This window comes from Cebus imitator, unplaced genomic scaffold, assembly GCF_001604975.1.
Source record: "Cebus imitator isolate Cc_AM_T3 unplaced genomic scaffold, Cebus_imitator-1.0 Scaffold9, whole genome shotgun sequence".
Classification (NCBI taxonomy): Eukaryota; Metazoa; Chordata; class Mammalia; order Primates; family Cebidae; genus Cebus; species Cebus imitator.
In genome coordinates, this window is record NW_016107324.1 from 7,850,338 (window position 1) to 7,877,353 (window position 27,016).

At 38.8% G+C, this 27,016-nt stretch overlaps 1 protein-coding gene across 3 annotated transcripts in view; it reads left to right on the forward strand.

Annotated features, from left to right (window-relative positions):
* The window catches only part of FBN1 (fibrillin 1), a 235,950-nt gene that overhangs the window by 164,987 nt on the left and 43,947 nt on the right, over positions 1 to 27,016 (forward strand). For all 3 annotated transcript variants that reach the window (XR_001830020.2, XM_017545034.2, XM_017545044.2), the window contains 13 exons: positions 516 to 641; positions 7,238 to 7,360; positions 7,507 to 7,629; positions 9,221 to 9,346; positions 11,240 to 11,362; positions 13,063 to 13,185; positions 13,491 to 13,655; positions 15,716 to 15,784; positions 15,881 to 16,006; positions 17,539 to 17,661; positions 18,293 to 18,451; positions 21,249 to 21,320; positions 24,756 to 24,881. Coding sequence is in view for 2 of the 3 variants with exons in the window: in XM_017545034.2 (XP_017400523.1) it covers positions 516 to 641; positions 7,238 to 7,360; positions 7,507 to 7,629; positions 9,221 to 9,346; positions 11,240 to 11,362; positions 13,063 to 13,185; positions 13,491 to 13,655; positions 15,716 to 15,784; positions 15,881 to 16,006; positions 17,539 to 17,661; positions 18,293 to 18,451; positions 21,249 to 21,320; positions 24,756 to 24,881 (1,584 nt within the window). In the remaining variant the exon portion in view is untranslated. The remainder of the gene's footprint in view (positions 1 to 515; positions 642 to 7,237; positions 7,361 to 7,506; positions 7,630 to 9,220; positions 9,347 to 11,239; positions 11,363 to 13,062; positions 13,186 to 13,490; positions 13,656 to 15,715; positions 15,785 to 15,880; positions 16,007 to 17,538; positions 17,662 to 18,292; positions 18,452 to 21,248; positions 21,321 to 24,755; positions 24,882 to 27,016) is intronic.

The following is a 27,016-nucleotide window of genomic DNA, read 5'->3' on the forward strand; positions in this document are numbered from 1 at the left end:
CTAGTATCGATTATATTTAAATTTTTATCACATTTATCTTCTGAAAGCCTTTACTGAAAATTTTTGAAGTCCTAGAAATTAAAATGAATGTCATAAAAAATAATTTTTAATTTGGAAAAGAAGTCTTTATTTACATTAAGATAACCAGTTAATCTATCCTTTCTTTCAAAATATGGAAACTAAATTGTTAGCATCATTCAGACTGAATTAAAATTTTCATCTTGCAACAGAGTATGCTGTTAAAAAGTTTTCTAGACTGTCATATAAATGAGTCTAGACTCAGCCTGGAGTCCATCTGTTTATTTGATTACTTGGCCGGCTGCTTATTGGCCAGATGAAAGCCAGTCTGAGCTTGCTATGAAGAGCAAGTGTAAATTGGCCCCTAAAATTTAACATTGTTTTTCTGAGTAAAAACATTTTACCTTTTCTAATTTGTCATAGTTATTTTATCTCAGGGGGAAAGTATTCAATGATATCAAATAGTTACATGTATTCATAATACCTATGTTTTACAGATGTCAATGAGTGTGACCTGAATCCAAATATCTGCCTAAGTGGAACCTGTGAAAACACAAAAGGCTCATTTATCTGCCACTGTGATATGGGCTACTCTGGCAAGAAAGGAAAAACTGGCTGTACAGGTGTGTTTATTCAAGCGGAACAATAAAATATTAAGTAGTTAAGCGATTAGTATCATAATTATAGATTGATACATGTTTTAAAACTACTACATTTTAACTCTATTATAAAGCATTTTGCATAACGTTTTTCATTAATTTAGCTTCCACTTCTTTGAAATTTATCATCATTTATATTGGATCCAAGTTGAAGGTTTTTTCTTGACTTGTGGGAAAAAAATGTATTGAATAAATTAACACTGTAAAAAACACATTTATATGAGGTTAAAAATCACATTTTCATATCAAATTAGTGAACATGCTAATTACCAAATATTCATAGCCCTTTACTAAAGCAAGCCTTTTCCAGTAACTACCTTTGCCAACACTTCATTTAAGGTTTTATAACTGGAATTGCTCTTCAAAGGAACACATTCTACAATTCATATTTTTCATCAATTCCCACTAGTCTTCCAGTGCCTTAAATAGGAGCACTTTTGATGTATCAAGTTGTGTTAGTCCAAATATGTGTTTATTCTTGGGACTTAGCAAATCTTATGAAGTGATAATGGAACCTTTTGCAATCTTGTCTATTACCAATAGCACATGAGAAAATGTTTTCACAATATTTGTAGGAGATGATCCCATTAAATGCCAAATGAAGAAGTTACTCTGTGATAATGTCATTGTGTTTTGTTTATGAGTATTTCATTGGTATATTCAAATATGAGGCAATGACATTAAATCCATGGAATGTATAAGTTTTACTCTAGTTACTTATATGAATTTAACAGATTATGGCACATAATTTAAAACATAATGGAAACCATGGCGAGCTTGAATTAGGTAACCAAATAATTTCTTTATAAATAACAGTCTGTAATTCCAAAACCCAGTTTGGCAAGCTCTTATGATTTAAAACAAACATTAAAATATTTGCAGATTGGCAATGTGGCAAATGTGCAGATCTTCCTCTTAATTATATCAACATATTTCAAGAAAGCACCAAAATATATTTATTATTGTTTCAAACTGGCCAATAATGCTATTTCAAATTTATTGATATGTAGGATAATGGCAAAAATATTATTGTTGGTTCAAAAATAACAGATGCTAGCCAAATTATGAGAAGAAGCATGAAGCTGGAATGTTTTCATTTTCACTGTGTTACTCCTTACATGAAGCCTGGCTAGGTGTCCATTCTGATAAATGGCAGTGTTTAAACTCTCAGCTCCCCATATGGCCTCTCGGGTACAAATGGTGCTTAGCTTTGTATATCTATGGTTCGAGCTTTATTTTTAGCTTCCAGGATAAATGTAGGACTTGGTAAAAGATGATGGTCTGGCAGTAGTGAAAAGAAAGGTAAGATAGTTCTATATTATGTTTTACCTAATAGAGGATAATACCATTGTTTGTCTAAGATGAGTAAATTGAAATTCAACCCAGAGGCAGGGATGCTTACGAAAGAAGTTAATCTTATGGGACAGCCTTCATTCCCTGTAAGGAAGAGGTCTCTAGAATTCAGTGCTCCAAATTCTAGCTACCTGGGGCATGGGCAGTGGCTGATTATTTTAGGCCTTACCATGAAGAAAGCTTAAATTTTCATGTTATATTAATACAGTTTTAGGTAAATGAGATATAATGTTCACAACGCTGTTGGTGCAGTGCTGGTCAATAAATAAAAACTATTGTCAAATTAAATTAAACATAGACACAATGTCTAGAGACCATTTTAATGAAAGCCATGGCTTCTAATTTATATCTATTGTCCATTTTTTTTGGTTGTTTTATTTGAGAATGTAACAGTCTAGCAAAAATTTTATACTATTGTTTACTGATTCATTTTTCAAATCAGCTTAAAGAAGGAGAATCTTACTCTTAATATTGAAAGGCTTGTTTATCGTAGTTGAATTTGCACAGATACTAAGACTATGGTGACAAAGAGCTGTGCACTACGTTGCATGAGGTGACACCAGCTTTACATTGGAACAGAAGCCTTTTAGTCAATCACATGAACGCAGATTTGAAGTCAAAGGAGCACTCGATCCTTTCTTCAAATACTTTTCATTGATTTGAAGTCAAGGAAACATTTGAGCTCTTCCTCCAGTTTTAAAAATTAGAGCCTAAAATGATTTTCCAATTTGATAAAATCCAGCTAGCACTGTAGGAAGACTTGAGAGTTATGACCCTTTGATACCAGAGTAACATGGCATGTGATACTCTCATCTGAAGGAGTAGTACCCTGAATTGCGTTCTTAGTTATTCCACTCGTTCATGATCTTCAACAAATCACCAGGGTGCTCTGCAGTTGCTCAAACGTTCCCCTTGAGTAAATAACAACCCTGACCTATGGAAGGGCATCACATTTGATTGGAAATGGCTTAACCAAACGGAAAGTTTGGTATACTTGAAAATGTGTTTTAAAAAATCTGGGATACAGAAATTTTAAATCCCCTGTCACTGAGGCTCTTTTAGCTTTAATATTCGTGTCATTCACAACTTAGAACACCTTCAGGTTACCTTGGTAATGGCTTTGTTTATAATGTGCCAGGCAACTAATGTAAGTAGAGACAGGTATCTTGCCTAACTGGATAAGCAAGCAGACAAAAGGAATATGTCTACTTACTTATTTATTTGTTTGTTTAGATAGATGATTGTTTAAGGAAAAGAATTATGAAAATATGTATGCTATTTCTTAAGGAGAAATATGGTTTCATGAGAACTAAGAAAAAGTCCTCTGGGCTTCATTACAGTTTTGTCTAAATATTTCAGCTCCCTGTCATTACTGATTGTTTCCATTTTAACAAATAAACATGTTTTTTTCCCCCGATCACTTTAGCAATGTTCAGAATCCACCCACTGACTTACATTCCCAACCCACACAGATGCTAAGGGTTTCTTTTTACTCCTTAAGCTTTGTTCAGATTGTGGGTTTTGCCAAGGGGAATGTTCCATTTAATGGAGAGAGAACACATTTGCTTGAAACGTAGAACACAGCTCTTCTATCCTTGGCTTAAGTGGGCTGGATTACAATTTTTCTATGACCCAGCGTAAGGCTTGTGTTGCTTGTTCTACATAATTAAGGCCCTGCTAGGTGTCATCTTAGATGGGTGGTCTGGCTTTCACAAGCTAATTTTAAGACCCTACCTCCCATCACATGCTTACTTAGTTAACAAATAAAGCGAGCATACCATTAAGTGAAATTAAATCAGAGATGTTTTCAGTTAAAACGGCAGGATTTCTGGGTAATTCCAGATTGCAAACTAGCTGGTTCCTTTCACAAGAGAAATGTATCTGCTGGGTCTTGGTCCATAGGAGAGAATCATATATTTCAACCACCAACAGTCAATGAGAATTTGTGTTCATTTCCTTCCAGTTTCTTATCACTGCCAATTTTCTCCACTGGCTGTCAGTCTGTGAAAACTCCATGAGTGTTCAGTTAATAGTGTTGGCTCAAATTTGGATCCAGATTAAGAAATCCAAGTAGCCTTCACGTTTGGCCCCTTCATTCACAGTAACACCCTCTTCCTCAATGCCTAATCAAGGAGTTTCTGCAGTGCACGGCTCTGCCAGGTCAGGATCCAGGAGATGGATGCACAGATGGCGGGGAAGGCAGGTGTTTGTGTGGGTGATCCAGTCTCTCCCTGGGTGACTGTAACAGGAGGCCACAGCAGCCCCGAGCAAAAGCCTGTACTTGGATGACAGACTTGCGTGGGACATACCCAGACCCTGTGAGCAGGGTCTGTTCACACCACACGCTTGCCCTTCAAGAGAGCTCTGCCAGAGGACCTCTGAGTCCCTGTGACAAAGGTTTGGTGGGGTTTAAGAAGGTTGCGGCGTCAGCCTTAAATTTGAATTTTTTTGCTTTTCTTGGCTTATGCGATTCTTAATCTTAAAAATGAATTTTCTGTTTGCAGAGAACTTGTTCGGGAAAGAACATTTTTACAGAAAGAGATGTTCTTGGCAAGCATGTACTGTGTTTCCTTTGTATTATTGAAGAGTGTTTCAATGTGGCATTTTTGTTTGCTTGTTTTCCTTATGGCTCAGTTTCCCCTTCTGTTTGCTTTTATGATGAATTAAGTCTGCCATGGAAACAGTTAATGAATAGTAGTTGGTGCATGCATGCACACACAATCACATGCAAAAACTTTGTATTTGGAATTGCTTTATGACCACCAAGTCTTTCTGATTTACTTGTTAGATACTGAGAGTGTAAAGCATTGAGATAACAACTTATACAAATATTCACAAAATGGAGAATTGAATACTGGCTCCTGAGTTACCTCAAAGTCCATGATACACAGCCTTTTGCAAATATGGTTTCTTTTCACCTTGAAAACATTGCCATAAAACTGAAAATACTTTGTTAAATTATAAATTTCTATTAGCATATTATTGATGACTTTTAAAGGAACCTCTCCTTTAAAAAGAAATGATAATTTTCTTAATTGTAAGATTAAATATGGAAGGTAAAAGCCATATGAAAATAATACTCTTATAAAATAAGAGTAGCTTTGGTTATTAGAAAATTAAAAAAAAAAGATTACAGAATTACTAGATTAATAAGTTGTGGTCATCTCTGAAAATTATGCTGAGTAAAGATATTAGTGAATATTTCCATAAGTCACTTAATATTCATCAATACTTTGGGAACTCCATAAAGCAAGACTTAGAATAAAATCCTGATATGACTAAAGAAATGAGCTCAGCTAGGCAGCCGTGGGCCAAGGAAAGGAGTGCCATTCAGCAGATGGGGAAACTGAGTTCCAGGAGGTCCTGGCTCTGCCCTCACTGTCTGTGAGGCCCAACTTCTGTGTCCTCTTCTGAGAAACTGAAGATTGGGAGAATGGAATTTCTATTTCTTTCCACTTAGAAAATTCCTTGATTCTATGACATCTGGAGGCTTTGATACTTAAGCAGTTGAAGCTCCTTGTATCCACATAAGATGATCATGACAAATATGGGAGAGAAATTTATGCAGGACTCCACAAAAGTGGTGATTTGTTTCATGACTCCTGAGGGGAGCAATTACCTGAGGCAGAAAAGTTTGGACAGCCCTGCTTGGGAGCACTTGTGCTAGTTCTGTTAGGTCAGGTAGGGGAAGACGTACATTCTTGAATTCCTGTGCCTACTTAGCACTGTTATCCCTGAATTGGCCTTCCTTCTCATTTCCTTGGAATGTGCCATGCTCTTCTTTAGCTGGTTAAAGCTCCCAGTCACAGTCTAAAGCTATGTGCCTCCCTTGGCCTGCTGTAATAACTGGATTAGGTCTGTGTGGCTGCTAAGGTTACACTAAAATCCACCCATACAATGTGTCATGATTGAAAGGATATTCTTCCAGGCATGCTGCTTCAATTTTATGATCATTAGTGATACCATAAAGTTCTTTCGTAGGAGCAATCTGTTTTTTCATTTTGTGTTTGCTCTAGAAGTTATAAAGAAGTCAAAGATCCCAGGACCATTCAGAGCTTCAGATGGAACACTTGGCGAATGGCATGTTTGCAAACACTTTCAAATCATTTAATTGGGCTTCTTAAGTAAACAAAAAGGAAAACATGAGTTAGTTGCCCAGTTTCTTTTTCATGCCACTATTCAAGTGTTCACTGGAAATTCTTGCAGTGTTTTGTATGTCAAAATTTTTCTTCTTGACCTAAGATTGGTGTTAGATATTGGCTTCCATATAGAGTACTATATTTATGAGTTCTTGTTCTTAGTTAATGACAAAGTTGATTATGAGGGTAACCCATTATAGAATGGACTTATTTCAGGAAATTTTCACTTAATACTTTATATTCTTTTCTGTAACATGTTTATATTAGAGAGTCCATCTTGGCTAAAGTTGACAATGGAATTTTGGAGAATAGAACATTTTGGAGAATTTGGAGTCTTTTAGTAATGTGACCCTAATCCAGTACTCCTTATATTTTGACAAAATCTCCATTGGACAACTTGAGTTTTATGTGAAATATACAAGAAGCCTGGGCTCTCCAATGTGGTAGGCCTCTAAGAAGCTAGGGAAAGGATGCCTTATATACTGCCTTAAGGAACATTTTCTGCAAATGCTTAAATTAGCAATACCTAAATTAAAGCTTTTATAGAAATAAAGCATAATTAAGAGTGATTTAAGTTTAAGAATAAAAAATATTTTGTATATAAAATATAGTGCAAAAAATTTCTAATATGCCAACAAACTTGTATTTTTTTTTGTTTATACAAGATAGGAAAATAATACACATCATTACTCCATAGTTGACTTATTAAAAATACTAGCAATAGAAAATAAATGACCATGAGTATTATATTAAAACCATGGAAAATTAAGCAACTCATTTTTTGTTGTCTTCAGCTATAAAAAGTCACTTTGCAGTAACTGGAAACTTATGTTAAAATATGGAAAATAATTAGAGTTAATAGCTAGTACAATCATATCGTTATATCTTTATAAATTGAAATTTAAAGCTGTTCGATGTATGTAGAGTTTACATATGGCTGCAAAACCAATCTATACTATACCATGGGAAGTTTGAAGGCAAGCCAACTTTTGAATATTGCTAAGTTATTTTAAAAACCAAAAGACATTTGTGCTAAGCCTTTTTCTAAATCACTGCTTATTTTTGCAGACATCAATGAATGTGAAATTGGAGCACACAACTGTGGCAGACATGCTGTATGTACCAACACAGCAGGAAGCTTCAAATGTAGCTGCAGTCCTGGGTGGATTGGAGATGGCATTAAGTGCTCTGGTGAGTAGGAAAGTAACAGAGATTGCTTATCAAGGACTGCATAGATTACATGTATGAAAATATTAAGTTCTATAAAGTTATTTTGTGAACTATTGATTTTAACTGCCACACTTTCTGGTAATAATGATATAACCTTTTTCCATAAGATCTGGATGAATGTTCCAATGGAACTCACATGTGCAGCCAGCATGCAGACTGCAAGAATACCATGGGATCTTACCGCTGTCTGTGCAAGGAAGGATACACGGGCGATGGCTTCACTTGTACAGGTATGTTCACGCTGGAAACAACTATGTCAACACCAGCCAGAGAAGCAAGGCTTTCCATATTTCTCAGGCTAGCAATTTGTTTTGAAGACTGGGTCAGTTGATAGAAAAGATTCATCATTTGGCACTAGAGCTCTGTGGAAAATAAAAAAATGGAACCAGGTAAATTAGGGAGACCTCAAATGCTTCTAGATAGATAGATAGATAGACAGATAGATAGATAGATAGATAGATAGATAGATAGATAGACAGATAGATAGACAGACAGTTATGTTTAGGTGCCGTTACCGCATAGTTTACAGTGATCTGTGGTTGAATACAAAATGATACCAAAAAAGTCATAGTGTTCTCCACCTCAAGTCAGCTAGGCCTTATAATAGTTACAATTGGCATACGTATCATTATGTAACTAGATATAATGATGTCATTAGTTTAGACAAATCATACTTCCTTTTATATGCCTTACCCTTTATGTTTTTGTGCCTATTCCTCACCACCAACTTCCTTTCTGTAACAACACATGGGTAAGCTTGCTGTAGGAAGCTATGTAAGGAGAAGGGATTAGATGTTCTAGATTAGGAGAACAGTATATATTTTTCTCCAACAGGCCATCGTCATCATCATCATCATTCCATATTGGTATAAGTAAAAATTTCAAACCTGCTAAGGAATTCATTCACTTCCAATTTTGCAATAACATATTAATGAAATTTTCTTCTTGTCTCTAATTAATGGTCATAGAAGTAACAGAAACTGCTACACACATTTAAACATACATGATTAGACTTGTCATTACCTAACTTATACACATACTTACATGTGCATATACAGAACTTTTTATATCAGAGCTTTGGAATTAAATAGTAAGATCCATTACTCATTGGCCATTAGGTCACATAGCTTCCCCTTAACTTAAAACATAAATTTATTGTGAGCAGTTTGTTCATAAGAAGCCATTTAAGCACAAAAGCAGCTAAGGCCCATTAGGTGATTTACCTGGAATTTTTTTTTAATTCCTTGAAAGTTTTATCTCAGATGAAATCATTGTTGCCTAACTTATTGATGCTTTATCATCAAAAACCTCCCATCATTTTGAGAACGTATTCAAATTCTGTGTATTAGGCATGTATGATTTATGTGTCTGATATTTAAATGCCTGTGATTATTAAGAAAACCAGGGAGAGATTCAGCAGATGGAATTTTTTTGTCCCCTATGGTTGCCATTCTTTTGCACTTTTGGTGCCCATCTAAGCTAAGCCTGGAACTTGAGAAATAGGTACAAACATGATGTGTCCTTTCCTGTCATGCGTATGCCCTCCATGTGGATGACCCTTCTTCAACAGGCCTTAGTTTGCATGATTCCTTTGGCTTATTCATTTTACATCATTCAGGATAAATTATCATTCAGGATTCTGAATCAGCCCCATGTAAATTGCATATTCAATATTAGCCTTCCAAAGAGAAAAATTAATGAACTTAAATGTGTCAAATTGAAGTTATGACGAAACATTGCTGCACTGGAAAGTAGTTAGACCTGAGGAATTAGAAAGCCCCTAACTGAGGAAGAGTAATGTGTGTTTCTTTCTGTCTGTAGACCTTGATGAGTGCTCCGAGAATCTGAATCTCTGTGGCAATGGCCAGTGCCTCAATGTCCCAGGAGGATACCGCTGTGAATGCGACATGGGCTTCGTGCCCAGTGCTGACGGGAAAGCCTGTGAAGGTAACTGATTGGGAAGCCACTGGGAGCCTTGCTGGGTGTGATGAGATTAGGTTATTTAAACATTCCTGATGCCTTTTTTTTTTTTTTTAACTGAGGTGTGTTTTAGCTTCATGTCTAAGGTGGTCAGTTCAGTTTGTAGAGGGGTTAGGTTTCCAGCTGACCATTCTCTTGGTGCACAGAAAGCCTCAGCTCACTGGCCACAAGCTGCACATCGAGGCTTGGCTGCATAGTCTGCAACTGTATACCCGTTGGTCAGAGAGGGTAACCAAGTGTGCTTAACTCAGTGCAACCCATTTACCCCTATTGAGGGGGAAAAGAGCTCCAAGTGCAGGTTCCCTGATGATGTCCTGTTGTGGGATTATCATTAAATATGGAAACACAGGTTGTACTCCCCACTATATTTGGTTTCTAGAAATAAAGGCTTTAAAATAACAGCAGAGCAAATAGTCTTGTCCATATATAGAATGGTATGTCTCACATTTGCTCTAAATAATATATAGAATGGTATGTCTCATATTTGCTCTAAATATCTAACATATCTAACATATATAACTACCTAACATAAATAACATATATAACGTATATATATCTAACATATATAACAATGGAATTTGAAGAATTTGCAGAACGGTCCCATGTTATATATGTTAGATCCCACAGGTATACCCTTGGGATAATGCCATATGGCATAGTATCTCTCAGCTGTAGGCTCTGTCATTCTGATAATTGTTGGTCAGACAGGAAGAGTCCTAGGAACCTTTAGCTAAGGCTGGATCCCGTTAGGAAACACAAGATTATTCTGTTTACCAACATTTGTCAAATTGAAGCACATTCTCCTTCATTGAGAAGAAGATTTCAGTAGACGTAAACAAATGATAACGATTGTCAGTAGAAGTTTAAACAAGACCCTGATTAATGTATTAGTGAGTAGTTGTTCCTTGTTAACAAGACATGAACTCAAAATCAGTCATTAGCTATGACATGTGTACTAATTCCCTCATGTATTTTTATGTAAATACTTTTCTTTGTTATGGAACCATTGGGTGTTCTTTATACAGTTTATATTGAATATGCAGAGTTTGATATAAAACTCTTTAGAGGCAAGAAACCAGATTATGCTCTTGATCATGTGCCTAATGCCATGTTTACTTTTGTTACTCCAAATATCCAAGCAAAACAGGTACGGTGCCACCTCTGGCAGCATAAATAGTCACAGTGAAAGTTTTGCTTCTCTTATTGCTATAAGGGAAGGTTTTGTTTGTTTGTTTGTTCTTAATATAAATCGTGGCCGGCAGAGTGGTCATGGCTATTGAAAGCCAGTCTCAAGCCTGAAAATGTGCCCATGTGTCATCTACACAACAAGAATATTGACATGAGGCAGAGAGGAGGCCTGGAAGAAGCAAGTGCGGTTTTCCAGTCTTCATCAACAAAAGCAAACGCACACCACAGGACCAGGGACACCGGGGATTATGCAACCAATTATGACAGTTACCAAAAAGACATTGTGGCTTGTAAAATGTTAATTCACAGCAAAAACTGTGACTGTATAGAGAAAACAACCAAAGAATTTAGTGTAAGGCGGCTTGCTTGGCTCTTACTTTACAGAAGTGGTGTGGACCTACATGGAACACTACAAATGAGATACGTATCTATAAAATGCTCAGCCCGCTGCTTCCCATTTGATAGGGACTGAGGAAAGGTAACCTCTCACCTGCGAGACTTCCTCGTGCGTGACAAATCGCCTCAAAGTCTATAGGAGAAGTGCCTAGACTGGTGTTAGGTAGTCTGCATTTTCTTAATATTTACATTAGTTGCCTAATTATATTTGGGAGTTTTGGGGTTTGTTTAAAAAAATATAAATTAACTTATTTCCTTTTTCCTCCCTCCCCCAAGATATCGATGAGTGCTCCCTTCCGAACATCTGTGTCTTTGGAACCTGCCACAACCTCCCTGGCCTGTTCCGCTGTGAGTGTGAGATAGGCTATGAACTGGACAGGAGCGGCGGGAACTGCACAGGTAAGACCTCCGCTCGCATCAAAATCAGCTCCCTGGTGTTTCGGGGAACCCAGCTATTAGAGCCCCCCGGGACTATACGAGGGCAGTCACAGAGGACAAGAAAAGCAAGGGGGAAATGTTAAGAATCACAGAAACAGTTTCTCAGACCTGGAACTGATGGGAGGTGAGGATGCAGAGGAAAGAGTCGAAGACAATTGAAGGAGCAAAGTTTGTAGCCTTGAAATTGAGTTTGTGGCTACACAGGAATGTTCTAGGGGTGCTCCAGCTGTGCACCTTTCCAGACATTTCCTTTTTCTACTTGGGCACATTTTTGGAGAGTTTCCTTTTGAAGGTCATGTCCTGGGATCATGGGTTTTCTCCTTGTACTTTGTTGCAATACCCACCCCACTCCTTCCCACCTCTGCCCTGCCCGTGGTCACCAGAGTACCTGGTACACAGAGCTCAGCCGTTTTCTTGTTGAGCCAGGGACCCTCAGGGAACATTAGAAAAAGCTTAGAAAAGCTACGGGCACCCAGCAGACTGCCATGCGGTTCTCTTTGTCACTAAGACTTTGAAAGCCATTTACGTTTTCCCTTCCTAATTCACCCCTCTATTCAAGGATATTGAAGAAACAACTTCTGTTCTATATGAGTTCAAATTTCAGAAAAAATCTGGTCCTTTCAACCACCTAAACAAAACATGACTCAGGGCTTTCAAGATCATGACCACCACCACCACCACCCTGCAAACGCTGTGAATGGAGTATTCCTCTCCAGCCACACATTCTTCCCTTGCTTTTCCTTAAAACTTCTATGCACCAGGCCGGGTCTCTTGCATGCCTCAGGAAGTCACCTCTCCATGGCACGTAGCCTCTCCTGAGTGGCTCAGATGACTATCAGCATCATTCTGTCTAACCTTCTTTCTGTTAGCCTGGCCCTGTCCATCCAAATGCACATGTAATTTGAACAAAAATGTCATCTGCAGTGCCACCAGCAGGAGGGTTGCCGGATTTAAGGGGAGGACCAAGGCAAAGTAGTCATCCCTCTTCTCTAGTCCCTCCTTACAGAAGCCATTCGTCTGTCCTTGAGTATTTCATGAGTGTTCAAAACAGACAAAAGGGATTGTACGGAGTGGAATTTGCCAAAACACATGTCCTAAATATCTGGAATTCTGTACATAGTTTTGGAATAGAAACTGAAAGGGAAATATTCCACTCAACATCGAAGACGGGAGAGAGACTCCTTGCCGACTTCAGGGAACACACTAAGCCTCATGCGTGTGTATTGGGGGAAGCAGCAAGAGCTGCTGCTCCTGAGGCTTTCCTGGGACATCTTGCCCCAATTTGGTGAAATAACAAGCCACATATACTCAATATATTTTCTTAAAACCTGTGTCTGAATTTCTGGTTGACCGAGGTCACAACCATGTTCTGCCTTCATTTACCTTGACTGGAATATTTTTCCTAGTTCCAAAGTTGTGTTTTATCCCGATGACAAATTTGAATGGTAAATGTGTTGTGGGGGAAGAAGACCAAAAACTATGACATATTTCCTTCCTGAGGGGTTTGATTTCTGAAGTGGAGGACAGCATTTCTAGGTGTTGTTATAACTAGCAGCTTTAACATCCTTGTTTGGAGCTCTAGATTGGGTCCTGTTCTTTCATGGTGACGTCTGCCTGCACTGGCTCAGGTGATAAGTCCGCTGCTCGCTGTTCGGTTTTAGATGTTAATGAATGCCTGGATCCAACCACGTGCATCAGTGGGAACTGTATCAACACTCCAGGCAGCTATACCTGTGACTGCCCACCTGATTTTGAGCTGAATCCAACTCGAGTTGGCTGTGTGGGTAAGACCTTAAAAACTTTTCAGGGAAGCATACTGTTTATTATTTTGAAAATAGCCCTAAACCTTCCATTCTCAAAGTTTGCAAAATGAATGATACAGAAATTTAAACATTTCCCAACTCTGCTTTATATTCAGGTGTCTTTTTCCATAGGAAAATTCTCGGTACTGTATGATATTCGTGGGCACTTTTTAGTTTCTTAGTAAAAGTAAATGATGGTTTTTTAATAGTTCCTGAAATGGGTTTGAATTTTCAGCACCGGTAGAAAGAATCTGCCTGATGATTTTGTGTTTGTATATGGTAAATAGATACCCGCTCTGGAAATTGCTATTTGGATATTCGACCTCGAGGAGACAATGGAGATACAGCCTGCAGCAATGAAATTGGAGTTGGGGTTTCCAAAGCTTCCTGCTGCTGTTCTCTGGGTAAAGCCTGGGGTACTCCTTGTGAGATGTGCCCCGCTGTGAACACATGTAAGTGGACAACCTCCTATTTAGTATTATTTCAACTCCAGGCAGTTCTCCTCTCTAGATCAGAAGATAAACCTTTTCTACTCTTAGATCAGACTGAAGATCAGTCCTCTCAGCCGTGTGGAGGGGACCTTATTCCCAATTCAAGAGTCAGAAAGTATTCCTGGTTGGCTCGCACTGAAAGATCAGGTGGGGCAGGTAACATCTCACTTCTGTGTAAGTGAGAAGCAGATAGCATTACTTTAAAGATTTTCCAGACTACGTTACTTGCACCGTGTTGCTTCCCTTCCAGGGACACACTGATTATCTCTCCTCTTCTCATCTATTGACTAGTTTTGAAAGCTCTAGGCCAGACTCAGTGTCCCTGGGTTTGAAGAGAAGCGATTAGTTAAGCAACTAGGAAGTGGAAGATGATTCCATTCTTATGGTGTGCCTTGAAAGAGAGCTTTAGCATGTGATTTTAAGGACATACATACTATGTCTCCTAAAGATGTAAAAGGCTTGTTATTTTTCCAAGTGGGCCCTGTATTATAATTCAGAATCAGATGTAGCTTCTTTGGCAAAAGTCAGTGGCTACTGCTTATAGCGTATATTGGGATTGATAGGGATGCTTCTTTTGCTGAAGGGTCATTCATTCAATTCTTCTAAAAATATTTGTTGAGTACCTAAAGTGTGTACTTTGTATGTGCAAAGATGAATTAAAATAGATCCTGCCCTTCAGAAGAATACAGCATAGCTGGCAAATTATGACCTAAACATAAGTGCTATAATTCAAAGTAGGTCTCAGAAAGAGAAGAAAGAGCAGACACAGTGCTGTGTTGGTACAAACAGCACACCTGGTGCAAATTAGGACTCCACTACTTGTCACCCATGTAACCCTGGGCAAGTTCCTTAGCATTCATAAAATACTTCATAGGATTAAATGAAACCACTCATGCAGAGTACCCAGCAGAGGAGTGAGTGCTCAGCCGGCTCCTCCTTCTCTCTTCTCTTCAGAAAGGGAGGTCAGTTCTGCTTGGGAGAGGGTTGGGATTTTGCACATTTTCTAATTGAGCCTTCAAGAAGGTTGTGACATGAAAGAAGAAAAAAAGTGTGGATGATTGGAGAAACAGGAGAACAAGTAAAAGAGGAGGACAGTTCATTTCATTGGTGTTGAAGGGGACAAACTAAGACACTTAATCGGGGGAGCCAGCTTTGTAGATTAATGATGAGTAGCAAAACAATAGGTATGCACCCCACGCCAGATCTGGACCAGAGTTAGAACTACAGTATGTACATACAGGCATGTGTGCATATGATTTCAGGAAGCCAGGACAGGGATTAGCAGATCTGGAAAGACCATGACGATTACGAAAGAACTGATTGTATAGATCTTCACTGGGAAGATGCAGCAGGTTACAGATGTGCTTATTGACATGTCCTCTACGTATCCCCGTGCTGGCACATGGCACTGAAGTAAATGTTTCTGGGTAAAATACTTGGATGAAAGAATTAATGGGGGAACCCAAGGACACTGTAGAAAGTTATTTTTGGAAACCAGGAGAATCAATACTGCCATCCATAGAAACAGAGGCGCAAGAAACGTCTCTAGTCACGAAGGAGAGAATTGGGATGGGAATCAACAGAGAACAGCTTTTTCTAAGAAAACATTTTGGAAATAGGCCAAGTAAGATTATTAAGGGAAGCTGTAATTCCCGGAAAGTAAGGCTGAACAGAACATAAAAGTGAAGATGAAGTTTTTCAGAAAATAAAAAGGGAGAGAAAATCTTAAAAACAGTGATGAAGATAAGGGATAAAATAGTCTGCATGCGTATAAGAACAGGGGAGTGGTGAGAGTTCAAGGACTAAGGACAGTGGCCTTGCACTGGGGACACATCATAAAAACCACTGGAGAATGGCAAGTGTACACAAAGGTGTTAACTTACTTTGGACAGGCAGAGTAACAACTAAAGATTCCCGAACATGAATAGTTTCAGATGGATATGTCAGTATTTCCCTTGAGGTTACTACTTGTAAAAATTTTTAGATTCAAAGCAACTCAATTTGAATTTTTGTTTCAATAGCTGAGTACAAAATTCTTTGTCCTGGAGGGGAAGGTTTTCGACCAAATCCTATCACAGTTATATTGGAAGGTAATTGTGTTTCTTTTGTCTTAAAATGCATGCAATTTGAATTTCCTTGGGTTTGTTTACAATGCTGAAGGAATGCTTTTGTTTTGGTTTTGATAGATATTGATGAGTGCCAGGAGCTACCAGGGCTGTGCCAAGGGGGGAAATGTATCAACACCTTCGGGAGTTTCCAGTGCCGCTGTCCAACCGGCTACTACCTGAATGAAGATACACGAGTGTGTGATGGTAAATGGTCCTTGTAGGATGATAAAGTTTTTCAGATATCAAGAACTGACCTGCAAAACCAGAATATGGTTACCAGGAAAACAGAATTTAGCTGTATAGTACAGTGGTCTAAACACAAGCATAGCCAGGTAAATATGTCACCCATGGCAGTTTGGAATAATGTTACTCAAAATATGTCATTTCTGGTAAGTCCTAAATCTCTCTCTTTTCCTGAGAAAAATAGACTCTTATTCTGCTGGACCATAGCCTCATTTATGCTTACAAAGGAGTTTTCTATGTTCTTCAGAAAAGCCATTTTTCATGAGAATGGCACAGGTCCCATTTCAGTGCTGCTTCTCTATTGGGGGAGTTCTGGGCCCACTTCTTATCATCCGTGCTCCTGCATTCAAATGAGCTTCTCCTAGAAGGCGGCCCTTTGGCTTCATGCTGTGAGTGGTGGTCCTTGTTCACCCTGTGCTTCTGGAAAGGTGGAGAATATTAACCACTTCTGGGTTTGAGAGCACTCAGCCATGAGCCAGGGTGGGAGAGGTGGTTTTCATCTACACGCAGGAATCACATCACTGTTTAGGAAAGAGACCTCCTTGTGCTCTGCATAGGAAATGGCTCTTAGGGCTCTTTAAGTGGCTTATTAGCTCACCTAGACAATGGCAACGTCATTGAGTATTACATTGAACATCACAGTATATATGGCACAGCTCTAAGACTCATGGAGTTAACGAAGATTAGAATCAACTCCTTTGTTTGGAAATGAGGAGAGGATGTGAAATATGCTCCATGCCGCCTTACCAGTGCAGATTCATGACGCCAGCTGTTCATGGCTTCCAGATACTGTATACTCTATCATAGATTTGGTGAACATATGAAGTGTACTTGTTTTCCCAAGGTGTGTTTGAGATTTTAATTTCTCCATATTTCTACCTCTGCCTACCTTTGAGGATGTTATAGATTCATTTATTAGGAGACTCATTATTATATTTGATATGCCTGCATGTCAGAAGGCAAGAGTTCCTTTTCTTTTTTGTTTTTTGTTTGTTTTGAGATGGAGTCTCGCTCTGTTGCCCAGGCTGGAGTGCAGTGGCACGATCTTGGCTCACTGCAGCCTTTGCATCCAGGGTTCAAGCAATTCTCCTGCCTCAGCCTCCTGAGTAGAGTAGCTGGGACTACAGGTGTGCACCACCACGCCTAGCTAATTTTTGTATTTTTAGTAGAGGTGGAGTTTCACCATGTTGGCCAGGCGTATCTAGAACTCCTGCCCTCGAGTAATTCACCCACCTTGGCCTCCCAACGTGCCGGGATGACAGGCGTGAGCCACTATGCCCAGCCAAGAGTTCCTTTTCTAAAACCTTTCCTTAAAAGGCACAGATTTGCAGAGAGAGAGGACACAGATGAATGAAATACCTATTTTTATCTTATTTCAAAATGCCCTATAGATTTTCTCCTCTGTTGTCAACATTCATGTTGACATTCAGTATCAGGCCATTCTAAAATGTGAAGTTCTGATATTCATATACCACTTTCTCTTTGGATTACAGATGTGAATGAATGTGAGACTCCTGGAATCTGTGGTCCAGGGACATGTTACAACACCGTTGGCAACTACACCTGTATTTGTCCTCCAGATTACATGCAAGTGAATGGGGGAAATAATTGCATGGGTAAGTCCAAGCTTTTCTCGTTTGGTTTCCATCCACAAAGAAGAAGAGAGCTTAGGTGATGTTACTCATCACACTGAGTGCTGACATCTCTTCACTGTCTTGGTAGGAGCCTCCTCCCCTGTAAACCATAACTTGGCATTTTTTCACTAGCATGGGTGGGTGGTTGGGAGTTTTCTCTAAAATGCAATGCTGGAAAATCCCAAACAAAAGTTAATAGTACTTATTTTGTTTGACTTTTGGGTGTATCTTTGTACAATTATATTTACAGTACTGACCTACAGTATTAAAACAGCATGAGTCGGAAATGAGAAACTTACTGCCAAATGGCAGTAGAGAATTGTTACTAGGAGACTGGGCAGAGAGTCATTTAAAGTTTATTAGTGCTACAACTACATAGTGACTTAGTTCTGTGGCATGAATTATTAGGGAATACATTTCTCAAAGTCCTTTTTCCTGTGGCAGCATGAGTAGCTAGAAAGTAGTGTAAGAGTAAGTTTTTTTTGCCCTTATCAAAGTCAAGCTACAATACCACTCAGATCAACCTTGCTCATTGAGTATCCACTTAGAAATTTGTTGCGATTTCCCACATGGCCTCACCAGTCCTCCAATTCTTTTTTTACCTCCTGCCTAGATATGAGAAGGAGTTTGTGCTACAGAAACTACTATGCTGACAACCAGACCTGTGATGGAGAACTGTTATTCAACATGACCAAGAAGATGTGCTGTTGTTCCTACAACATTGGCCGGGCCTGGAATAAGCCCTGTGAGCAGTGTCCCATCCCAAGTACAGGTGAGTTTTAGTTTCACCATTGCCAAAAATACAGGTTGAAAAATTACCTATGAATTGTTGGGGAAATCAGTCTTAGCGAAGGAAGCAAAGTTTGCATTGTTTAACTTTACAGGGAAGAAAATGGCTCACAAAGGCAAATATTTAAATTCACAGTTGATGCTGGTCATTCTAGCCAAACATTGAGTCACAGAATATGTTTTCTAATTTATACCCTAATACGTAACCAGACTTGTAAACTCAGCATATCACAAAATTATAAACTATAAACAATGTTCTCATTGTTACTGAAGTCTTACGTAACTAAAAGACTGGAAACATTAGACAAACCAATATGACAATAAGAGAAACATAATTCCTTTTGTTTTTACTTATTTAAAGCTAAACTTGTTCCAAACAGAATTAAAGGCAGCCTACAAAGATGTAAATGTAAAATAAGAAATAAGCATAAGGCAAATGGCAAACAAGAATAAGAAAGGCAGAGCCAGGAGCAGGACTGATACACAGAATCCAAGCTGGGAATTCCTACACACTTGTCTGAAATAAGTAGTAACTTTAGCCCCAAACTTTCTAGCAGTCCTATGAAAAGGGAGATGTGATCAAGTTCAAAATTTTCAATGACTATAAAGAAAACTCAAAAGCAAAGTGCAACTTTTTTTTCATATTGAGATCCAAGATAAATTTTTTCTTATATTCTCATAAAGAAACTAAATGTTACTTGTCTTTAAAAAAAAAAAAGGCTAATTTACATCCTTTGTGTGAATGAAGTGAAGGCATTAGTGTACTGTTCTTATATCATATGGTATATACTCTGCACTATGTATATGATGATGACATCATTTGCCAAGATTATGATTTGGGTTATTTGAAATTATTATGCAAGGTTTATTAATTAACTTAAATTATTATTTGGATTAATTAAAATTATGAAATTATTATTGATTAGGGTGTGCTATAAAGGGAATCCTACCCTATTTTCCACAGTGATATGTAAAATATTAAATCTGTTGTTTGGGACTACCTAACATTGCATGCAACAGAAAATTCTTTTTTAGAAAAATATATTATTCCATCCATTGTTTATACCAGAAATAATATAATAACCACCACTTAGAATTCCTAATTTGCCTCCACCCTGTAAAATGTGTCTAGGCCAGGGCTTGGCAAAATGCAATCCATGGGCCAAATCCATCCCCCCACCTACTTCTGAATGACCTGCAAGCTAAAAATGATTTCTACATTTTAAATGTCTGGAAAAAGTCAGGAGAATAGTATCTTATAAAATGAAAGTTACATGAACTTCAGAGTTTGTTGCCCATAAATAAAACTTTATTAGAACACAGCCACACTAATTTATTTTCATATTGTCTACTGCTGCTTTCATGGCAGTGTTAAATAGTTTTGACTGACTGTACAGCCTCTAAATCCTTAGATATTTACTCTCTGGCCTGTTATTAAAAAGTTTGCTGACCCTTGATCTTGAACAATGGTCTTTAAAACTTTAGATGATACTTACTACTTGCCTATTGGTAAAAAATCTGGAGCTTATATATACCTGGTGTGCATTTACATGTAAAAGTCTATGTGTATATGTATGTGTATGTGTATTTGTTTTCAATTCTATTGAAAAATGCACTTATTATTTTCCTGAACTGTTCTAATATAAAATATACACAAAAATTTTTTTTTAAAGATTAGATTTTCCAAAGATAGAAGTCCTAGTATTTTCTTTTTAATCCTAATGGATTATTGCATATTCCTCTGAAGACCACTTTGGAAACCCTCAATATAGACTAACATTTACTTTCAGAAATGATTGCCTGAGTTGTCAATATCTGTATTCTCTTATGTAAAATGCAATATTTCTCCTTGATGTTGGATATTCACCAAATCCAGTCATGGCTTTTCATTAGCTGTGAAATCTATACATATTTTAGGAGTCTCTGTAATTTCTTTGGATGGCCAATGTCAGCTGGCATTATGGTTTTAGAAGTCAGCACTCTCAGATTAAGAAAACGAAAGGAGAATAACATGCTATATTTTGATTAAAATGCTTCCAGAAATCTTTTACTGATTCTCACTGCACATGACCAATAAGGCAATGGCCATCTTAGCTTAGATTGATACCATACCTTACCAGCTACAGTTATGATCTACAATGTCACAGTTAGAAGGGACTGCCGATAGATTTTAGTTCATCCTTTATTATCTGTTAAATTTGATTTATTCAAGTGAGAGGAAGACAGAGACAGACAGAAAAGGAGAGAGGGGGAGGGAGAGAATTTGACAGAGCTGTACCAAATGAAATCCAGCTCAAAAAACTGAAAAAATGGTGAAGGTTGATTGATCCAAATTAATAGATTTGACATCAAGGACATGGCTGGATTTGCTTTGATCTCCCATAACCTACTGAGAAAATGGCTTTTGTACGTGTTCCTCAAACCCAGCTCTCTTAATGCAGACTAGGGAGAGGCACTTTTGCCAGTCCCTGAGTTCAGAGCTGAACATCATCTGTATTGAAATCCAAACTCCTACAGGCAAACTCAAGTGAATGAGTGGCATGTGACCTGGAGATCTCTACTTCTCGTTCATTATCATGTCAACATGAGATTATTTTGTTTCCTCAATATTTGTCTTACAGGCAAAATTACATCTGTAGGAATTTTCAGATTTACTTTTTATTTTAAATTCTTCAAATTACAAACAAATACCTTTCAAGAATGCTTACAAAATAATTTTTTTCAGTTCAATTATTGTTCTTTTCTGATCATCCCATCCCACCTTTGTTTCATCACTGCAGATGAATTTGCTACACTATGTGGAAGTCAAAGGCCAGGCTTTGTCATCGACATTTATACCGGTTTACCTGTTGGTGAGTCATGATGGCACTGTCACAACTTTCTGGGTTTTTGTTGCCTTTGTGTTAGCAAGAGGAGTACACCATTATTTTCCCTGTCCCTGTTTTTTCTTAGAAGAAAAAAAAATGTTAAACAATGCCTTTAATTTTAAAACACTGATTCTTAGTTTGAAACAAACTGTGCAAACACCCTGTGCAGCTCCACATAATTGGCAGCAGCATTTGTTGTTCATGATTAAGGGGACTGGAAAGCTTTTCACAAAATTACAATCAAGCGTAGTTAAACCAACCTTCGGCATCAACAAGGGGAGCGATTCTGGGAGTCGGGCCAGTTGACATTTGATTTGACTGTAATTCCCAATCCTTCCTTCTAAGACCAGGTTAAGTGACTTTTCACACCAATCCTTACATGTAGATTGTTTACCTAAAGCCCTTTCGTGGATCAATTTTATCTTACATGGAATCTTCTCAGGTCATCTGCTTTGAGAATTTCAGATGTGAAATGAAAATCTTTTCAGTCTGAGGCCCCGCCTGGTAACTGAAGCAGAGAACACAACATCGGTAGAGATGCTTGTGCAACATTCAGAAGTACTGCACAGCACCAGCCAATGCAGGCAATGCCCTTGTGGTTTGAAACCAAATAACATAAAAGTAGATGGAAAGCTGTTGCATTTTCTGAGTTTTTCCCTGGTCTGATTTATATGCATCCTTAGATGCCCTCTTAAGTCTGCACAGTTGTGTCTAGTAGCAAACATCACCACTTGCTTTATTCCACCTTATTCGTAATAAGTAAACTAAAATCCGCATCAGCCTTTCCAGTGACCTTGTTTAAGAAAACAAGAGTCTGGTCCAGCAATCAGCCTGGCTCCCTTAGTGCCAAATCCATATGGCTCCACAGTCTCATCAACATCCAAAGAAACTTCATGGTTTGGAAAGAAAAACTGCTAAATGACATTGGCATGGAACACCTGGCCCTAGCTGCTTTGTTTTTCCCCTTCCCAAAACAGATCTTTTAATCTCCCTAGGATCTGTGATCGGAAGATAAGTGGTCTGTAATGGTAATGGTTCTCCATGGACCCGCCAGGCATGTACCCCAGCAAGACTACCCTCCAAGGTTGGCAGTAAGCAAAGACTAAAAACTACATTAGCGTCGTCCACTAGGAGAGCTGGATAGGCTTCAAACATCATCTAGTCCAAATGCCTTGCTTCATATTTGAGGACACAGAGGCCCAAAGAGGGGAAGGGACTCATCCAAGGCCACCCAGCTAACTAATAACAGAGCTGGGACCAGAAGACAGTCCTGACTCATGGCTTAGTTTGCTTCTAACTCTTGAAAACTAGAAATCGGATATTTAGCTCTATGGTTATTGTTACCAAATTCCACTATGACAAAATATTTAGATGATGAAGAACTTTGTTTTGTTTAAGCTTTATACTCTCCTTTTGGAAGATCTTATGATTCTTGGCATGTGGAGTCCATTCATATAGGGTTAAAACTATAGCATGTTTATTCATCTTGTCTTAAAATATAAAATTCTCCAAGTTGAAGTTCAAATAAAACCCTGACAAGAAAAAAATATATAATTTTTAATATATCCTTTTGCTATTTTATACCTAACAATGGCCAGAAATTTGACTCAGCCTGTTATTGTTAAGCTTGATAATATATCACTTATATTTAAAACAAATGAATATGATATTTCGTGTTTAACCCACACTGAATGAATGGCATCTGAATTTGTTTTGTTTGCTTACGATACACGGTTGTGATATAACTTTACATGGCCGTTTCATGACATGAATGACGAAGGTGTGAAAGAGCTAAAGACATAATTGCCTGTATTCAAAATGGCAATGTGCCCTTTGAGATTCTAAGCTGTTTCTTGTCATTAAATAGGTCAATTTTGCCTTCACACAAAATCAAGTCCTTTTTTAAAAAGGATCTAAAATAAATCTCTGGCAACAAATTTTTCCTTTGAAACAGATTGAGTGTCATTCTTCTAAAATTGCAGCAGCTCTTATAGGCTCCACTTCAGTCTATGAGCATCTTCTCACAAAGTATGCAAACAAAGTATGTACCTTGCAGAGGCTCCTGACTATAATAAGTAAACAAAGTATCTCAACAACAGTTATAGAAACTAGTGAATTGGAAGACCAAGGCTTTACATACCTCCCACCTGAGGTGTTTCACCTGCCAAGGGGCTGAAGGAAGGCCTTCGGAGATAACAAAGGTATTGATGACAGTTCTGTGAAGATTGTATTTGGGCGATGTAGGAAATCACCCTAATACAGTCTTCCCTGGTATGATAAGGGAGGCAGGATGGCCTGTTAACTGAGTCCTGGTGTCAAATCCTGACCCTGCCTCTCATTGGCTGCTTGGTATTTGGCAGGTTATATCCTCAGGTTATATCACTTGCATCATCTCTTAGGATAGTCAGAGTACCAAGACCATCTCATAGGGTGGCTGTGATAATTCAGCAGATAAATACAGGTTGAATGCTTGAGAAACATACCAGTCATGCAGCAAATGAGATTCTGTTAATATTAATACTATTACCATTATTATTACTATTACTACTCTTATCCTAGAGGGCAATTCAGTGGTCAGAAGTTCAGAGTAGGTAAGACAGAGATGGGATCACTCCAGGCTGGTGATGTGGCCAGGCTGGCGAGGTGCCCACAGCCTCTCTCCACAGTTGGCCAGCCCTGCCTTAGCAGCCTGGGTCCTGGCCATATTCTCACTCTTGGTCCTGTTTTGGTGCTCACCAACACGCTGCCAGACACTTGCTTTCAACTGAACAAATTTGAACTGAGCATTTACTACCTGTCATGTAGAGTGCTGAGCACCCGTAACACAGTGATGGGGCAGCCAGCCCCAGCTCCCAGCCTTAGGAAGCTTACCGTCTATTATGACAGTTCTTCCTTGGTGCTGACGTTGTCTTCATTGTCAGCCTTGCCCCAGCTGTCATTCCCACACCTGACTTACCTCCTTTCTAAAGCCACATGAAGTAGGAAGGGGGCGTTTAACTGGAATTTGAAAGATTAGAGTTCCATATAACCATGCACTCCTCTGTGGTTCTTTACCAGCTCACCTTTTCATTTTCCCTAAATACAGGTACACTTGGGTAGAGAGGTTGTTTACTCTTGGCTGTCCCTTCTATTCTGTTCATCTAGTGTATCTACATACAAAGATGCCTCCTACAAAATTGACATTCTGAAACAAAACTCAAAAGATAGATGTTCAATCCAGTTAGACTCATATGCCTTGAAAGTGGTTTAGTTATCTCAATTTGCTATTCATTGATGTCCCCTGTTGCCATCACTGCCACCCCAACACACACACGCACTCTCACACTCACTCACACACACACAAACACTTTCCATCTTGTCTTACTGTGCATGGGGATCATGGGCTGTCCTGTCACTCACGAATGACCACTCTGTCTCTAGATATTGATGAGTGCCGGGAGATCCCAGGGGTCTGTGAAAATGGAGTTTGTATCAACATGGTTGGCAGCTTCCGATGTGAATGTCCAGTGGGATTCTTCTACAATGACAAGTTGTTGGTCTGTGAAGGTAAGTGGCATTGTGACTTTATCATATCCGGAAAAGAGCTAACTGATGAGCTACTTAATGATACACACTTGGTGAATTTCACAACATTGAAATTTCAGAAATGTGTTAAGCTCTAGAAATAGTAAAGGACATGGTGTAGAACAACATGAAATTTCATGCAAGAAAAAAAATTCCCTAACTTCCAGTGAAAAAACCAGGAGGCACATGCATTCCCAGCCCCCCTCCCCTAAAGCACAATGTATTGCTATTAGATTTCCCAGCTGATATGAATAAGCTTTGAGTTCCTGGGTGTGTCACATAGATCACTTTGTTTCACATTGCTTGAAAATCAACGTGAGTGGACAGTCATCCTAGTTGACTCTCAGAATCACTTCTCTTCCAGACGGAGACTTTGCAACTCCCAAGTGAAAACAAGGTTAATGCAAATATTCCAAATGCATGAGAGAATTCCAAATGGCAAGAACAGCAAATTTGATTTTATATGGAGAATGTTGGCATGCACATGTACTTTTTTCATTTTCAAATTACCTCCTGTTGCCATGTATATGTACTGTGATTCTGAGCATTCCTTGTAGCACTTCATATTTTTTCCTACATCTGGGAAAGATAGTTCTTTTACATTTTAGCAAAAGGGACATTACTGGTTATTAAATATACCATGTGCCCCAGGATAGTTGGAATAATTTTCTATTTAATACTTAAACTTAGTTCCTCTAGCAGAGTTTTATTCATGTTAGATAGAGTTATTACCCCTTAGAGCACGTATTATGGCACATATGTCAACATTTCAATGTTAAAAAAAAAAAAAACTTTTTTGTCTAAACTGAAGACAACTTATATACCAAGAGTAAAGTTACAGTCTTAACCACATACTTGTTAAGTTCCTCTTACTAGGCTTTCCGTTACTGTGGCCAAGTGGGCACATGTCCCTTATTCCGCCTGCTGTGTGGGTTAGTGGGAATGGGGTGATAGCCATTCATAGCCTTCCTAAGGAGATAGCCAATTCAGACCTTGGCCCCAGTCCCTGGGCTTTGGGAAGCCATCAAGGATCACGTACCTGGAGAGGAAGCATGACTGTGGGAGAGGGAATCCACGACAGATGATCTTATAGTGCTCGAGTTGGCTGCCTCCTCACAGCTGCACTTACCCCTCTCAAACATGCTCAGCATGCCTGCCACCTGCTGTGGCATTTTCCTCTCCTCCCTCCCCTCAGAGTTCGCTTTGATGATTACTGTACCCAGGTACCTTTTAACCACTTATATTTGCTGAAGCAGCAGCTCTTGGCCAGAACCCATAGGCAAGACCACCCATGACTACCAAGTCAACTTAGACCTTGCTAGATCCATGAGATTAAAAACATACAAGTGTACTAATGCAAGGCATTTGGCTGTCAGGGTAGCATTCTGTGGATACTGAGATAACAACTTCTGATTTCTGTTTCACAGAATATCCGTCTTCAGGGTGAATGTTTAATCCAGGGTCAGCTGCTTCCCAGCATACTCTTAGCTCTTAGAATAGGAAAATGAAGGTGGAGTTCATACGTGCCTCAGCAACACTGAAATTGGAATGGATTGCAGAGGTGATTTAGGGAGCTTCTAGCATCTCCTCTCCCTGCAAGTAGCCGCATTATCAGATGCCGTGTCATAGAACTGCTTGCCTGTGACACTACTCAGTTTCTCCACTGGCACAATCTGCCCCCTGTGTTTTTATACTTCCTGAATTCAGAGCAGGGAAGCCCTGGTGAGTGAGGCAGTGCTGGGTCCCTTGTAACCCAAGGCAGGCACACATCTACTCTTGTGTCTGTTGCCCAGAAACCCACAATTCACCCACCTTAGACAGGAACCCCCACTGACTGACTGACAGTCCCGAGGGTTTTCCATCACAGAACCACGTCCAACAGACATCAGCTGATATATTTGCCACCCCCTTGTAGAACTTCTTTGGCCGAGCCAACTTCTGTGTAAAAGCCCAGAACTGGTACTAAGGACCAACCCTCACCTTTGTTACAGGCCATCCCCTATACTGGACTAGCCTGAATTAGATTGTTCCACTGGAGCAAGGAAGAGGGAAACATGTATTTTGTCCCATGGCGTAGCCTAGACTTGCAGTAACTTTTTTTTTTTTTTTTTTTTTTT